This window comes from Lethenteron reissneri, chromosome 64, assembly GCF_015708825.2.
Source record: "Lethenteron reissneri isolate LAM-NWPU_2019-01 chromosome 64, ASM1570882v1, whole genome shotgun sequence".
NCBI lineage: Eukaryota > Metazoa > Chordata > Hyperoartia > Petromyzontiformes > Petromyzontidae > Lethenteron > Lethenteron reissneri.
The window spans coordinates 7,036,470-7,054,032 of record NC_083842.1 but is presented as its reverse complement, the minus strand read 5'-3'; the positions used below and the strand labels follow the sequence as shown (position 1 = coordinate 7,054,032).

The 17,563-nt window shown below is 49.1% G+C and overlaps 1 protein-coding gene across 1 annotated transcript in view; it reads right to left on the bottom strand.

Moving 5' to 3' along the window:
- The window catches only part of LOC133359001 (von Willebrand factor A domain-containing protein 7-like), a 142,233-nt gene that overhangs the window by 60,933 nt on the left and 63,737 nt on the right, over positions 1-17,563 (bottom strand). Inside the window, exons 5-6 of the mRNA XM_061577377.1 lie at positions 5,956-6,102; positions 2,736-2,934 (exon numbers count right to left, since the gene is read on the bottom strand). Of these exons, the coding sequence (XP_061433361.1) occupies positions 2,736-2,934; positions 5,956-6,102 (346 nt within the window). The remainder of the gene's footprint in view (positions 1-2,735; positions 2,935-5,955; positions 6,103-17,563) is intronic.

Here is a 17,563-nt window from a genome sequence, read left to right as displayed (position 1 = left end):
CCTGACTCGAGTCGTCCGGCGCGTGTCCATGTTCGTAGTTGTTTCACTTCCGACACCAGATGTAGTAGCGTTCACGACTCTTGGACGCCGGAGTTGGAGGCACACGGATTTATTTAACACAGCACGTTCGTGGCATACAACACTACAGGGGGTATCGGCCCCCTCACCCGACTAGCTGAGGATACACGTCCTAGCTACTCCTAGCCTGCCTCCTAGTCCTCCACTAACGGGCTAGGGGAGGCTATCTGGCCCGACACTGGTAAGTCGGGCCCGGTACCCGGAGTTCCAGACCAGCTCTTACAAGAGCACCGGCTCTGGCTCTCGGGACCACACCGCTGGCTCGGTCCTGTTCGGCCCTGATAAGGACGGCGAACCAGGGGAGTCCAGGGCTCTATCTAAGACGTCTTCAGTCTTCACTGGTTAGCTTAACATTTTTCCCTTAGCCCTCCGACACACCCCCTTTTATACCCAACCCCCTCGCTGAGGAGTGGGGCCCCGGGGGATCATAACTCTGAGTCAGCCCCCCAGGGTGCCTGACGCGGACGTCGTAGAGAGCACCTCCCCGTGCACTCACATAGCCCCGCCCACTGTGTTTGTTTGCCATAAGCTCCCATGCATAACGGGCTCTCTCTAACACCCCTACACATAGATAGTGCCGTGTGTGTGGTGGTACTGTAGGGGCAAAGCACGGGTGTTGCTGTGAAGGGGGTCGCACCAGGACGTGACCAGGAGGTGAACCCGAGGGGACACGTGACCGGACGAGAGGGGGCAGGGGGGCTCCAGTGGGGGGTGAGAGGATCACGTGGTGGGGATCGAGAGTCCCCACGAGGGTTCTGGATGGGAGGCGTGGCCAGGGGCGGAGCCAGCCAGGCCAGGGGAGATATAATCGGGGTCCCGGGAGGGACCGGGTTTCAGCCCTGGGAATGAAGTCGCCATCCTTAATCCTCGATCCTGGGTCCTCGATCTCCACGTGTGAACCAGGCAGCCCATTGGCTGTCCGGGTCCGGTGATAGAATAGCCCGCAAGTATTAGTGTAGTTAGCCGTGGTGGTCATCACCCTATGTTAAAATCCTGTTAAAGAATTACCCGTTGTGTTAAATAAAAGTGTTTGCCTCCAACTACAATTCTGCGTCTAATTTGCGCACTACAGATATATAAACATGGTGTTGGTCACCCACCCGCTAGTGCCGTTCCAGCCTTCATAGAAGCTCACTAACAGTACTTACCCAAGCACTCTTTTAAAGCTATATGGGGGGGGAGGGGGGAGGTCTTTGTCTTTATATAGTGACATCGCGGATGTCACTGTATGGTGCCGGCCCTAGAGGAGCACGACGTGCGATGTATTTACATCGCGGACATGAAGTGTGTAGCAAGATCGTGAATGTCGCGGAGTAATGCCGGCTCTAGCAAGGCACGGTGTGTGATGCATTGTCATCGCAGACACCCCATAGGTGGGTGTAGTGCCAGCCCTAGAGGGGGCCTGATGAGCGCTGGGATAGCACAGTGGCACCACGCGTGGCGTGCAGTGCTGACTCCTACCGGAGGGAGTGTGAGAGTGTCAGCCATGGGATGAGGTTACCTTAGGCCATGGCACTCTGGTTGACCCTGGAAGTCACGTAACTAGTAAGATCTACACAGGGGCCCCCAGGTGGTGGCTAAGGGGTGGTCACGTGTCAGGGTAAGATCCTACGGGAAAGGTCGAGAGAGAGATAGAGCTTTTTGGAAGGTGGGCGTGGCCAAGGATGAGGACGGCCACGACCTGGGAGCATATAAACCGGGTCCCCACAAAGACCGGGGTTCAGCGTTGCTACTGTCATCTGAAGATCTATGTTCTACAACCAAGAGAAGAGTCACCAACACGGGGACCTGGACTCACTGGGTTCGGTCCGTCATAGCTAACTCCAGTGTGTTATTGTAGTTAGCCTGGTGGTTCATCACCATAGGTTATCTGGTGAAGGGGAAGTAATCCCTTTGTGTTAATAAATATGTGTTGCGTCCAAGAAGTACGTCTGCGACTCAGTTGAATCCACGACATTTATATAAACTTTTAATTCAGTTGTGAAGAGCTGCTGCATGTAAAGAGTGGATATGCAGCATTTATAATTCTGATGATTATTTTCTATCAAGGAAATCCTCACTGATTCTTCAGATTATTTTCAAACATGATCCTGCATGGGGGTGTATGACTGATACCATTTACGAGAATTTGGCTTAACGTGGAAGGAAACGGAAAATCCCAGAGATAATCCACACCCAATTATGGGGGTGATGCTCAACATTATCATGTCCTTGGCACCTTCCAACCTGAACAAAACGTAAACACCTATCAAACCCTAAGGGTCACCCATCCAGATAGCAACGACAATTAACCCCCATTAGTTTCTGAAATATGAAATTAATATTATTTCGTGTAAGTTGGTCTTCGGCTTATTAAAATAATTTCTCCACCAGCAATAATTATATTAGAATGACTCAAAGATCAGGTCAAAGCACATGCCACCATCTCTACCAGTCACTCACCTTCGTCCGAACATCCGTTCGCTAATTTATAATACATCTTACAGAAATGCAGATGGGTTTGTTGAAAAGTTTTTCTTACATAATGTTGCTTTACCAACTGTGGTGAAGTAGGTTCGAGCAAGCCCCATGACTGTTGTGGTGTGGAGAGGCCTTCATACTCTAGTGAATTGACAAATTACTTCTAATTATTACACGGATTATTACATCTTAATTACCTCCCAAAAACAAGGTCATTATCCACTTCACGCCTGAGGTCTCTGAAGAAGTTGATAGTGGCTTTTATTGCTACATCGACAGCCTTTCCATGTAGCTTGTAGTGCGGTGAAAATGTTTCACGGGAACTGTCTTTGTTAATGCCCCCTTGAGCATTCTTAAATCTTGTGAAATCCAAAAGCCCTCCATGGCTGCACTTCCCTGCAAGAAATGAGCATATGTTTGTAATGTTCTGCACATGTTAAATTAACTTCATTTCAATAATTCAGAATATGTATTAATATTGGAGGAATCTGATGAGCTTCAAAGCAATATTTCACAGATATCCAGTTGGGGCAGGTCAGAACGTTACAACAAACAATCCAAAAACATGATAGGAATGCAAACTACAGGAAATATAAGAACAATTGCTTGGTTGTCATGTAGAATTAAATGGTGGTTTTAGCCCAATCACCAATAACTGTAAAGTTACATTACATTTGTTGTTGCACGAAATATGGTCAAATGTTTAGCTCTCAATGGACTGTCATGCAAAGAACATTCCTTACTCCAGTCACATATCTATTGGGAAAGTGCTGCACCCCTATTACATGTACCAGAGGTTACTTCAAGGGAACTCATAAGTAGCTCCCATGATTTCTACTTTCAAAGGTATTTTTTTAACATGTGTAGTGTAATAGCGCCGTCTGTTGTCTAGCAAAGGCAACTGCGGTGGAAAAGCAGTACACACGCAGGTGAGCATATATGCGGGCGTGTCGGCAGGGCAGAGGAATTGGGGAAAGGGTCATAGAAGACCCAATCTGGAAGCCGCTGGAACCCACTAGTGGGTTCGAGAAGGGAGGCACAGCCAGGGCGGAGCCAGGCCGCGCCAGGTAGCATTAAAGCAGCTGAAAACGGGAGCTCGTAGCTGACGGTTCTGGGAAGTGGACTCATCTCGTCGTCACTGTCGTCTTCATCTTCACTAGATATTGCAAGGCCGGATAACTGTTGGTTGTCTCGGTCGGCGCCATCAGTGTTACACGGTCAGGGTTGTGGTAAGGCTGGGCTGGACATCTACGGAGAGCGTGAGGGCGAACCTGTGAACCTGAAGGTGTTGAATAAAGAAGGTGCTCCTGAAAAACCCTGTCTCTCGCTCCGCTGACATGACAACTGGTGTCAGAAGTGGGGTACGAAAAACCCACCTATAGCGTCATCGGAGGACAGGAATGGCGGAACATTCGTCCCTTCAGCAGCCCCGGGATCCGTGACCCTGGTTACGTAGCCCGTGGGCAGTGGCAGGAGAGCGGCTGCAAATCAGCGGGAGAGTGGCTGCAAATCAGCGGGAGAGCGACTATGCATCAGCAAGAGAGCAGCTGTGGGTAGGCGGGAGAGCTGCTGCGCATCAGCAGGAACGCGGCTGCGGATCGGCAGGAGAGTGGCTGTGCATCGGCGGGAGAGCGGCGCATTTCTCCGCGGTCACGCGCTGACCACTTCGCATGGCCGAGGACCACCGCATCGAGGGTAGCATGGGACAGCGTGTGAAGCATACCGTGGCCAGCGGCATGGAGAGGAGTCACGGAAGAACCCCAAATGGAGTTCCTGTCAGAATGGGAGCTTGAGGAGCCAGGGCCAGAAACCGTGCAGATGGTGGGCGCTGTTTTGCCCATGGAGGTTCTGGAATGGCCGGCAGGCACCATTTTGAGGAGAGCGCGGGACTGCATGGGAGAGGCGCCAGAGTCGGTGGCACTGCAAGGGGAATTGTTGGCCTGCCATGAGACGCCCGCATGAGGTTGCTCCAGCGGAAGCGAGGGGAGGCCGAGATGCTTTTTGTTTTCCGGGAGGCACTGCTGGCGCTGGGACGGAAGGCATACCCTCAGATGGGTGAGGCGGCACTCGACTCCCTGGCAGCAGAATGGCTACGGGCGCTGGTGCAGGAGTTGGAGATTGCCCTGCCCTTCGCCGAAGACGCAGGAATCTCATCTCTAAAGGTTGCCGAAGAAATTCAGGGCCACGAGGCCCGCCAGCATTGGCCTAAAGTAGAGGCTTGGCCATGGTGGGTGGAGGACATGATGGCTGTGGTGGGTGGCCGGGGGACGCACGGGACAAGGTCCCCATAGATCGAATGGCAACCGGGGCAGCCCCCTCCACCCTGGGGTCCCATGGCTAAATGTTTCAGGTGTGGTCAGCTGGGCCACATCGCGGGCAGTACCACCGATGCCCTCCAACCCACCGGCAATGTCTTTCCAAACTCTGCGGATCTGAGTCTCTGATATTTTCCGAGACCGCCATTTGCGAAATGTCGGGGGCTGGATCCGAGGGGGGGGGGGGGGGGGCTATGGGGGAATCCAGGAAGGGGCCGCGCATTTTATTCCATTGCTTTCGTTCCCGTTCCTTGGAATCCCAAAGACGCAATACCCTGCAAAGGTGGGGGTGTCTGGTGTTAAGGACCGGCTCACGCGAGCTACGTCCGGTAAAGGCGAACTCTCCCTTCCAAGGTTGGATTCGGGGGGGGGGGGATTGTGTATTTTGTTGGGTTGCGTTGTAAGTTCGTGCGGGGGGCGGGGGGGGGGGGACATCGCGGTTGTGCGGTCCCTGACGGGGTTCTTTGCCCATTCTGCATTTGTGCTGCGTGTTGTCAGTTCGATGGGGGGCGACGCGGTTGTGTGGTCCCCAACGGGGTTCTTTGCCACGCCACGATTGTGCCACATATTATCGGTTTGCAGAAGGCGCCGTGGTTGTGTTGTGTGGTGATGGATCGCGGGAGGCGCCGCGGTTGTACTGTGCGGTTACGGGAAGGGTTGCGACCGGGGTTTGTAATGGGCGGTTGGTTTATGGTAAAAAGTATTTTTTCTTTTTTAAGTTGTGTTGATGGTGTTCCTCGGGGTTGAGGGTTGCTCTGCCTATTCGCCCACTTGCTGTTGCTTGATATCAGCTGGGATGGCTGTTTTATTTAACAAGGGGGGAGGGGGTGATAGGCCGGATAGTTGTTTGCTGTCTCGGTCGGCGCTGTCGGTGTTACATGATCAGGGTTGTGTTAAGGCTGGGCTGGACGTCTAGGGAGAGCACGAGGGCGAATCTGTGACCCTGAATGTGTTGAATAAAGAAGGTGCTTCTGAAAAACCTTGACTCCCGCTCCGCTGACACTACACATATATGGTTTCATTGCTCCTCTCTACTGCATGTCACTTTATTAATTGGTGTGAAACATAAAAAAAATACTCTTACGGTTGACATACCACTTACATTTTCCTTCAGGCTTTTTGATAAGTTCACTCTCGATGTATTGAGATGAATAATATCCACTTGTAAGAAGACGATTCGCATTTATTTCAGTCCGAATATTGTCTGAGCATGTTGATCCGCAGTTTGTGCACGTGGGCACATCAGGACCTAAAGTAAACACACATACAAACACTGGCAAAAAATTTCTAAATCACGTGCAAAAAGGTGAGCGAATTCACACACGGACACATACCCTCGCAATAAAATATTGTCAGTAGAAATGAAGTGTCGAGATTGCACAAACTAAGAAATGAGACCATAACAAAAACTCGGCCGGGGGGAGACATATGAAAATGTAGCCAGTGTAGGCTTACCTGTAATGTGTGGATTTCTCAAACTGCCTATTTCTCTCTCTAAAATTTACCAGGCTCTCATAGGTCCATTCACTCTTTCTCTCCCCCGGTCGCTGCGGGATGGATTTCCACACAACTCTCTCTAAATTTACCAGGTTTGTTGGGTCTTTCTCTCCCCCGGCCACCGCAGGGTGGATTTCCACACAGCTCTCTAATTGACATGCTAATTTATCTGCTCAAGCAGCCCCACCTCTCTCTTTGCCCCACCCCCATGTCTCTCTATTTAAGGCCTCGGCACAGAGGCGTTGGGTCTCTGTGTATCTATGGTGTGTCTCTCTCTCTTGTTCTGTGTCTCTGTGTTGTCTCTCTCTGCTTGTGTCTGTATGTGTGTCTCTGTGTCTGTGTTTCTAAGTTCACTAGGTTTGTTTTCTACCTGATGACTATTTCTTGTGTTGCAATCGAAACCTCGCATTCTATTAATAAATTTATTTTCTTTCTACGTGACTTTACCGAAAGAACCAAAGAGTGTATTGTTATTGTTGTCAATTTAGTCAACCTTTCCCCCCTCGCAATAATTCGCGATGGGAGGAGAGGGGACAAAGGTATGCCAAATGGAAGGAGCAACAATAAGTAAAGGGCGACCATACAAGAGATGGATTCACGGTATAAAAGAGGTTTGCTTAAAGGAGGGTTTAACATAGATAAATGTAGGCCTATGGGAAGCGACTGCCATGACCAAGTGAAAGGAGTAGAAGGAGTAATTTGTCTAGCCTCATTGTCAGCCACCATGTGACTACTGGCAGAATAGAAATGTTGGGATATTACACGTTAAATAGATGCCTTTCAACAGAGGTACAACTAGGGGATAAAAGCAGAAACGTTAGTAAAAAGTACAGTGTGCAATACAATTGTGGTGGGCTCAACTGAGTCGCAGATGTACTTTTTGGAGGCAACAGATTTATTAAACACCAACACTGGTTAAAACGATAACAACCTAAGGTGGTGACCACCAGGCTAACTACACTAATTACACAGTAACTAGCTACAAATGACCAGACCCCAGCTTGGGTCCATGTCCACATATTAGAGACTCTTCACGGACGTAGAACGTAGGTTTCTTCAGGATAACAGCAGGAGGCGGTCCCGCTGGGGGACCCGGCTTAAATCCTCTGTGGCGGAGCTCAGTCTGCCCTTCGCCATGACTACCTAGATTTCTTGAGCAGGATCTCGACCTGGACATGTGATACCGACTAGCCCCATTTTGGGGGCCACCCCTGTAGACACAACCAGTCACGTGTCCTCCGGGGTCAACCAGAGGGCCACGGCCCCTTGTAACCCCATTCTATAACCGGCACTCTCGAACCCAGTCCTGTAGGGGCCGGCACTGCACGCAGAGCGTGGTGCCATCCATCACTGTAAGTCAGCGCTCACCGAGCCCCGCTCGGGCCTGGATTGCATCAACATTCAAGTGGTGTCCGCGGTGTCAATAAATCGCACGCCGTGCCTCTCCCACGCCGGCCTCACACAGTGACATCCAACGATGTCACTACATTACCCCCCCCCTTCGTAGCACTCAGCCATCCCGGCTGTCAACCCCCCCTTAAGATTTGAAGCTTTCGTGACTGCAAGGATTCATACTCTTTGGTTTTTGTCGGTAAAGTCACGTAGTTAAAAATAAAAATAAATGAAAAATCAACTAAATTAAATCACGACGTTTCGGAGGTAACACAAGCTTCCGTCTTCAGGTGGAACCGTCACAGCAAAATTACTGTATCAAGTGAAGACAGCTCTAAGAGACACGAGATTATATATAGGTTAAGAGGGGGGGGGGGTGAGACAGGATGGGCCGCGGGGCGGGGAGTGATGAGCTGGTGACATCATTTTTAAATCCTTCATATTAAGTTCGCTTGCTTGCTTAGGACCGTGCAAATCTTTCAGTCGTTTTTTAACCCACTTCCCGTGATCCAATCGAGCTGACATTTTGCACACAGACTCGTTGTGCGTGACAATGCATTTTCGTGAAAAAAAATTTTTTACACTGTTTAGGGGAAAACAAATATTTAATTACCTATTGTTTAATGCTGCCAGACAATCATCTGACCCATAGGTGGCAGCCATCTCAAGCCAAAGGACGAGAGGACTCTAGCCGCCCCGATGCCACGCATATAAAGGATTTATAGTGAAAAACTTTGTTTTTACGGGTTTACTTGTTTATGATCCAGAAGATGGCCAGTGAGTTAAAACGGGGATGGAATTTAAGCTGCATGGGATTAGGAGGTTAGTAGGAGGTTAAGGGATGCGGTTGAGCTGGGAGGAGAGGAGGAGTACGGATGGCCCGAAGGTGAGCCGTGTGGAGTTGGGGGGGGGGGCGAAAGTTAAGCTAATAAACTGGTTGCCTTGCAGTAAACTGCAGTAAACTACAAGGCTGCTAAAGTTTAACTTGGTTAATAACATCCTTCCAATGATTGCTCAATTTGAATCCATCCTCTCGGTTGAAGTTATGTCTATGTTTGTGTATCTCTACACGGCACTATACAATACACTACCGTACTATAGACTACTAAACATTCTACTATTATACACTCCACAATACACTACAACACTATACTCTACACTACACTATATACTACGCTAATATAGACTGCTATACACTACACTATTATACAGTACACAATACACTGCTATACACTACTATACACTACACTATTATACTCTACTATACGCTATATTATTATACACTACACTATACACTGCTATAAGCTATGCAATACACTACTATAAACTTTGCTACAAAATATTAAAACACTACACAATACACATCTATACCCGAAACACTACTATAGACTCCTATCCACTATACTATAATACACTACACTATGCAGTGGTATACATTCCACAATACACTACACTATATACTACAGAATACACTACACAATACACTAATATACAATACACTACTATACACTACACTATACACTGGTATACACTACACAATATACTACCATACACTAAACTACTATATACCACAGAATACACTATACTATACACTACTATACAATACACTACTATACACTATGTGAGGGCCGTCGGCCCCCGGGGTCTCCCCCGCCTGTGACCCTGGCCGAGCAGTCCCGTCGCCCGCAGACTTTCCACTAGTGTGAGCGCTGCTACCACTGTGCTCATCACTGGGTAGAGAAGGGTTGCCGCGCTCCGGCTCCCCTCCCTGGGCCAACCCCCCCCCCGCCCCCCCGAGTCCGCGTGTCCTGCCGGTGAGGCATTGCTCCCGACCGCCTGGATACCCGCTACGGTTTCACCGGCAATCGAACGCGACGCCTCCACTCGCGCAGTCCCACGCACCAATCACACGCGCGGATCGAGGGGTCAGGGGTCGAAGGCAAACTACGTCACTCGTGCCCACGCCACCGATTGGGGGATTGTATTAAATGAGTTTAAAGGGCTGTGGGGTGGGCACGCGTGCCGGGTGTTTATCCGCGCGCAACGTGGGAGTCCGCAACCGCGGGTTTAGAGCACACACTCGCGGGGCGCCGACCGCACGCGATCCGGCAAGCACACCTACGCCACCACGCTCATTCCACACACTCGCAAGAATCACAACAGGTTGATATTTACTCGCGGGCCCCAACCATACGCGATACGGCAAGCGGACACCCGCTCGCACGCTCTTCCCACACACCCGCAAAGACCACATCAGGCTGTTATTGATCCTAACGATTTATTCCCGGCGTATTAGCGAACCCCTATTACCCGAGTCAGTAGGAGTCAGCAGGGCAGGACCACTCTATCTCTTGGTTGTCGGGAATCTTAATTTACCTTATCCCTCTGAACTTAAACTTCCCAGGTTTTTAAACGAAGTCCCACCTCCCTCTCTCTCTCTCTTACTCACTGTTAGACGCTCCTGTCGGCTTGTCCTCGCAGCACGTCGACACGTCGCACGGACGTTCGAGTGGCTGGACTAGGGAGTTGACTGGAGAAGAACTCCCCTATGCCTCCTTCACCCCTCTCTTTATTCCCCGCACCTCACAGGGGGTGCCGCTCCGCTGGCCAATCAGAGCGCTTCACCTGTCCTCTGGCTGGCTTCGGGCGGTTAGAATCCGGTTAGCGCGACGGATTGCGTCATCTCATCGAACAGTGGGCAGGGCCCCGTTTTCCCGCCATTCGTTTGTGAATTGCGTCATCTCATCAAACAGTGGGCGGGGCGCCGTTTTCCTGCCATTCGTTTGTGGATTGCGTCGTCTTATCGAACAGTGGGCGGGGCCCCGTTTTCCCACCATTCGTTCGTGGCTCCACCCCTATTCTGGCTACGCTTTCCTATCTGCCCCGCCGATCCGTGTGTGTGGTGCGTGTCCTAACCGCGGTGGCTGGGCAGCCCCGTCGTGACCATGAAAGTTCCACTCGAGTCACGACACCGCGGTGTGTGTTAGCGTCGGAGGAGACCGTCTAATTCCCTGGCTGCAGGAAACCATGAAGATTATCTCTATACGATGGCTTCTGGGTGAAAACCCGTCAGCCAGGGGATCTCCCCTCGTGCTCTATGTGTGGGGGGAATGCGTGAGTGTGTGTTAAGGTGGGGGTGGTAAGGGGGAAGCAGCGTCGACCTCGCTGCTCGGGGGCAGCGAGATCGTAGGTGGGGCACCCACCGATCGGCTCCGTGGCGGTGGCATCACAACTACACTATACATTACTATAAAATACACTACTATACAATACAACCAGAGAGTAAGTTTAGCCGATTAATAACCTCCATTGTTATGCTGCAGGGGAGTAAACTAGGGCTGCTGGGTAAAGTACTATGCTCCGCCAGCTCGAAACAAAGCGCGGCAAATATCTAAGTGATGGGAGTAAGCAGGGCTTAGTGTCAAACTTATTAGTGATGGTAGTGTGTAAAGCTGTGAGTAAAAAGACTGGGAATATGGATATGAATATAAACTAAAGTTTAACTTGGTTAATTACATCCTTCCAATGATAGCTAAAGGGCTGAATTTCGCAGTTATCCCTAAACATATACCAGTAGAGGATATAATCTCCTATGTCAATGTAGCCCTCAAATGCTTAGGACACATCCAAATGGACGTTGCGAAAGCTGAAATAGCCACTATCCTCAAGAATGCTAAGAAACCCGTTAGCAACATCAACAAAAACGAACGTTCTGAACTCGCAAATTTGAAAAAGAGGGATGACATAGTCATCCTCTCGGCCGACAAGGGCAATGCCACTGTCATCATGGATAAAAACTCATACAACAACAAAATCCAGGACTTACTCAATGATGGCAGCTACTCCTATATCAATAGAGATCCGACTAATAGCCTAACTACTAAAACCAACAAGGTCATCACTAGTTCGACTTCCCTAATCGAACCAATTAAACAGCTCTCCCTGAAGCCATCGGCTGCGAGACCTCCCAGATTCTATGGGCTTTCCAAGATCCATAAAGAAGGTACCCCACTACGGCCCATCGTGTCCACGATCAACTCACCTACCTACAAACTGGCCCATTTCCTGTCAGATACTCTGCTTCCCTTCACTGGCAAGACCACCTCAGCAGTACTTAACTCAACTCACTTGGTCTCTCTAGTCAAGGACATTGTACTGTCTCCTGATGATGTCCTCGTCAGCTTTGATGTGGTCTCTCTATTCACCAAGGTTCCAATGCCTGACACCATAACAATAATTGAAGACTTAGTCCTCATGGACTGAACCCTGATGTCCCCGCGCTGGTTAGGCACTGCCTCACCAACACGTACTTCACCTGGAATGGTACCTTCTACAAACAAAATGAGGGCACCCCTATGGGTCCTCCCTTATCACCAGTGATAGCTAATGTTTTCATGGAGAAATTCGAAACAGAAGCCATCCAGACATCCACTCTGCGTCCTTCCCTGTGGAAGAGATATGTGGATGATACTTTCGTCATTTGGCCACATGGCCTCCCAGCATTGAACCAATTTCTAGACCACATCAACTCCATACACCCATCCATCATATTCACCATGGAAGTGGAGAAGGATGGCAAGCTACCATTCCTGGATGTTCTGTTTTAGAGGATGCCCGATGGCTTTTTCGGACATTCTGTCTACAGGAAGGCCACCCACACAGATTCCTACCTGAAGCCTGATTCCCACCACCATCCAGCACAAAATAATTCCCTCATCAAAACACTATACTATAGGGCCCACTGCATCTCTGACCCACACCACCTGGCCAGTGAATTGGAACATGTACATCTGGGCCTCAAGATGAACGGATACTCGGACCGTGCTATCCGCCAAGCTGTTTCTCCCAACGTGGAGAACTCCGATCAAAATCATTACGTTGCCATACATAGCAGGCGTCACCAAAAAGAATTCCAAAATTCTGAACAAACACAAGATCCAGGTCCGATTCAGTACAGTACACAAGATCGTTAAAATCTTCTGCAGCCAGGCCACCAAGATTATATGGCCTTCCAAAGATACATAAAGAAGATACGCTTCTTCGTCCCATTGTCTCTACGAGCAACTCCCCCACATACAAACTGGCTAGTTTTTTGTCTGAAATCCTGCGGCCTTTCACTGGAAAAACTACCTCTGCAGTACTAAACTCCACTGACCTGGTATCGACAATCAAGGGAATTTCCCTGTCCCCAGACGACCTGCTTGTCAGTTTTGATGTGGTTTCCTTATTCACCAAAATTCCTGTACCTGACACCATCGCAATCATTGAAGACTTGGTTCATCAAGGACTGAATACTGGGGTACCCCCTCGTGAGACACTGCTTAACCAATACATACTTCACCTGGAATGGAACTTTCTACAAACAAACTGAGGGCACCCCAATGGGCTCCCTCCTATCTCCGGTTGTAGCCAACGTTTTCATGGAGAAATTTGAGACTGACGCCATCCAGACAGCCACTCTACGCCCGACCTTATGGAAGAGGTACGTAGATGACACTTTTGTCATCTGGCCACATGGCCGGCCTGCTCTAGACCAATTCCTCGACCACATCAATTCCATACACCCAGCCATCAGATTCACCATGGAAGTCGAAAAAGATGGCAAGCTACCCTTTTTGGATGTCCTAATTAAAAGGAGACCTGATGGTTCAATGAGCAATTCTGTCTACAGGAAAGCCACCCATACGGATGCTTACCTAAAACCGGATTCCCACCACCATCCATCCCAGAAGAACTCCCTCATCAAGACTCTATACCATAGAGCCCAATGCATCTCCGACCAGGAACACATTGCCAGTGAACTCAAACACGTACGCCAAGCTCTTAAGGCTAATGGTTACTCCGACTACACAATCCGCAAAGCCATCACTCCAACCATCAAGAAGGATCCTGTTGAGGAGCCTTTGAAAACCATCACCTTATCCTACATTGCTAGGGTCACAAAAAATATCTCCAAAATCCTGATTAAACACAAGATCCAGGTCCGATTCAACACAGTACATAAAATCCGTGATCTGGTCCCGTCTGTAAAAGATGTGGTTCCAGACATACAGTACCCAGGCGTCTGCAAACTAAGTTGCTTATGTGGTAGCAGTTACATTGGAGAAACCAAACGACATGTCTCGGACCGCATCCGTGAACATAAAGCAGACCTGAAACACGGTAGGACAAACCCCTCAGCCGTGGCAGATCACTGTTATAATTCAATGGGCTCACATGACATTGACTTCTCCAAGACAGAGGTTCTCTGCAAGCCATCTGGCTACCATGAGAGATTTGTTCATGAGGCGATCCACATATACAAACACAGAGACAATTTCAACCGAGAAGATGGATTCTGGCTTAGCAATCATTGGAAGGACGTAATAAACCATTTCGGATCTTAACTGATTGTTGTTCACGTTTATTGTGACTTTCAGACCGCAGTCCACTCACTGACATTGACTGTGTATCTTGTGTTCTCCACAGGGAATGCATTATTTGCTCCGTTGCGGGCCTCCTTTCACCGCTCTCCCATTGACATGTTTCGTGGCTTCTACATACTATTAACATTCCCTCCCTTTGTTTATGCTACCCCCTCCCTCTGATGCTGCTAATCCTGCATAATGCATGGGCATAATATGACTTTGAAAACCCCCCCGCCCACCTCCTACGCATTTCCCATAAATATGCTAAATTCCTCTTGATATGCAAATTCTTTTGTCAAGGCGCTCTTCTTCCACCTCCAACCCAGCTTATATATACGCTCCAAGCTTGGCAGTGTTTCATTCTTCACCTGAAGATGGCTACTTGCGTTGTGGCCGAAACGTCGTGAGAATGATTTTATTATGTTTTATTTTTATTATTTTATTACTTCCCTTCTATGTGACTTTACCGAAAGAACCAAGAAGACTGATCCCATCCGTAAAGGATGTCATACAGTACCCTGGTGTCTACAAACTGAGTTGCACATGTGGGGATTGTTATATCGGGGAAACAAAACGACATATTTCTGATCGCATTCGCGAGCACAAGTCAGATTTGAAACATGGTAGCACGAATTCTTCGGCCGTGGCTGACCATTGTGTTCTCCGATACCAAGGTACTCTGCAAGCCTCCTGGATACTACCAAAGATTTATCCATGAAGCCATCCAGATATACAAACATATAACTTCAACCGAGAGGATGGCTTGGATATAAACTAGCTGCCTTGCAGAAAACTGCAAAGCAGCTAGTTTACATCCATATTCATATCCATATTCCCAGTCTTTTTACTCCCAGATTTACAGACTACCATCACTAAGAAGTTTGACACCAAGCCCTGCTTACTCCCATCACTTAGATATTTGCCGCGCGCTGTTTCGAGCTGGCGGAGCTTAGTACTTCCCCCAGCAGCCCTAGTTTACTCCCCTGCAGCATAACAAAGGAGGTTATTAATCGGCTTAACTTACTCTCTGGTTGTATTGTATAGTAGTGTATTGTATATTAGTGTATTGTGTAGTGTATACCACTGCATAGTGTAGTATATTATAGTATAGTGGATAGCAGTATATAGTAGTGTTTCGGGTATAGATGTGTATTGTGTAGTGTTTTAATATTGTGGAGCAAAGTTTATAGTATTGTATTGCATAGCTTATAGCAGTGTATAGTGTAGTGTATAATAATATAGCGTATAGTAGTGTATAATAGTGTAGTGTATAGTAGTGTATAGCAGTGTATTGTGTACTGTATAATAGTGTAGAGTATAGCAGTTTATATTAGCGTAGTATATCGTGTAGTGTAGAGTATAGTGTTGTAGTGTATTGTGGAGTGTAAAATAGTGTAATGTATAGTAGTCTATAGTACGGTAGTGTATTGTATCTTGCAGTGTAGAGATACACAAACATCGACATAACTTCAACCGAGAGGATGGATTCAAATTGAGCAATCATTGGAAGGATGTTATTAACCAAGTTAAACTTTATCAAGTTTACTGCAGTATACTGCAAGGCAACCAGTTTATTAGCTTAACTTCCGCCCCCCAACTCCACACGGCTCGCCCTCGGGCCATCCGTACTCCTCCTCCCCTCCCAGCTCAACCGCCTCCCTTAACCTCCTCCTAATCTTCCTAATCTCCTGCAGCATAACAAAAGGCGGCTTAACTTAGCTTCCCTTTTGTTCAGCTTAAATTCCGCCCCCGTTTTAACTCACTGGCCATCTCCTGCATCATAAAAAATGATGTCACCAGCTTATCACCCCCCCCCGCGGCCCATCCTGCCCCCCCCTCTTAACCTATATATAATCTCGTGTCTCTTAGAGCTCTCTTCACTTGATACAGTAATTTTGCTGTGACGGTTCCACCTGAAGACGGAAGCTTGTGTTGCCTCCGAAACGTCGTGATTTAATTTACTTGTTTTTTGATGTATTTTTTATTTTTAACTACGTGACTTTACCGAAAAAACCAACGAGTAAGAATCCTTGCTGTCACGAAAGCTTCAAATCTAGAATGTTAAGGGGGGGTTGACACCCGGGATGGCTGAGTGCTACGAAGGGGGGGGGGTGGGGGGTGATGTAGTGACATTGTTGGATGTCACTGTGTGAGGCGGCCTGGGAAAGGCACGGCGTGCGATTTATTGACATCGCGGACACCACTTGAATGTTGATTGCAATATCGGCCCTAGAGGGGCTCGGTGAGCGCTGACTTACAGTGATGGATGGCACCACGCTCTGCGTGCAGTGCCGGCCCCTACAGGATAGGGTGCGAGAGTGCCGGCCATAGAATGAGGTTACAAGGGGCCGTGGCCCTCTGGTTGACCCCGGAGGACACGTGACTTGTTGTGTCTACAGGGGTGGCCCCCAAAAGGGGGCTAGGGGTGATCACATGTCCAGGTCGAGATCCTGCTCAAAAAATCTAGGTGGTCGTGGCGAAGGGCGGACCGAGCCCTGCCACAGAGGATTTAAGCCTCAACAGCAACAATAACAAATAAATACATGAATACCCCAGCCCACCTATACAATATACACACTATCTACAAATATACATTAATAGGCGAGGAAAGGGGGTGGAGATACAAAACAACAAGCCAGAAGAGATAGAGGGAAAAAAAACTAAATGCAGGAAAACGCGAATGCTCGGAACCCCCTCCAGCACCAACATCTCCCACCCACACCATGTAACAACACCCGCAAGCACAACAAGGGCTAGGTTCAGCCAATAGCTGATACGGCCTGCCGAGTGTGACAACCAACAGACGGTGTGGACGCATGTGTGTAGGGCGTCACGAAACGCACAGAGTTTTTGATCGAGTCTTCGTGGCTGGGCCCCTACGGGAAGTGGGCTCGCTCTCCCTGGAGGTCGCGGGGGAAATATGCAAATGTCCCGACGAACCCGGCTCGTCACAAGGAGCAGTCGGCCGGGCAGACGGGCTCTCATTTTCCAAAGCCAGTGGAGTCAGTGCAGCAGGCGACTTGGGGGACGTCAGCCGCGTGGCACCTGAGGACGGGATCACATGACTCCGCTGAGGACCAACCTCAGCGGGCACACACCTCAGCTCGTCCGACACATCCGACACTTGGCCCCTGCATTGTGGAGATGGAATGAATTTGCGTAAAGCGATGAAAGGCTTGAGGCGCGATGGATGTGCAAACCAGCTCTGCCGGCCCAACCGAATCTGAACACACTGTGGTCGGACAATCCAAATCACATCAACCAGTCCTCTCCAAGGTTTAAACAATTTGGGCGACGTACCCACCGGCACCGGCGGACAGTGCAGCCAGGTTCTCTCACCTGCAACCAACTCGTGGGCGGAAGTACGGAGACCCCTAAGCCGCTCATTCCCCAATTGGCGCGATTTAGAATTTT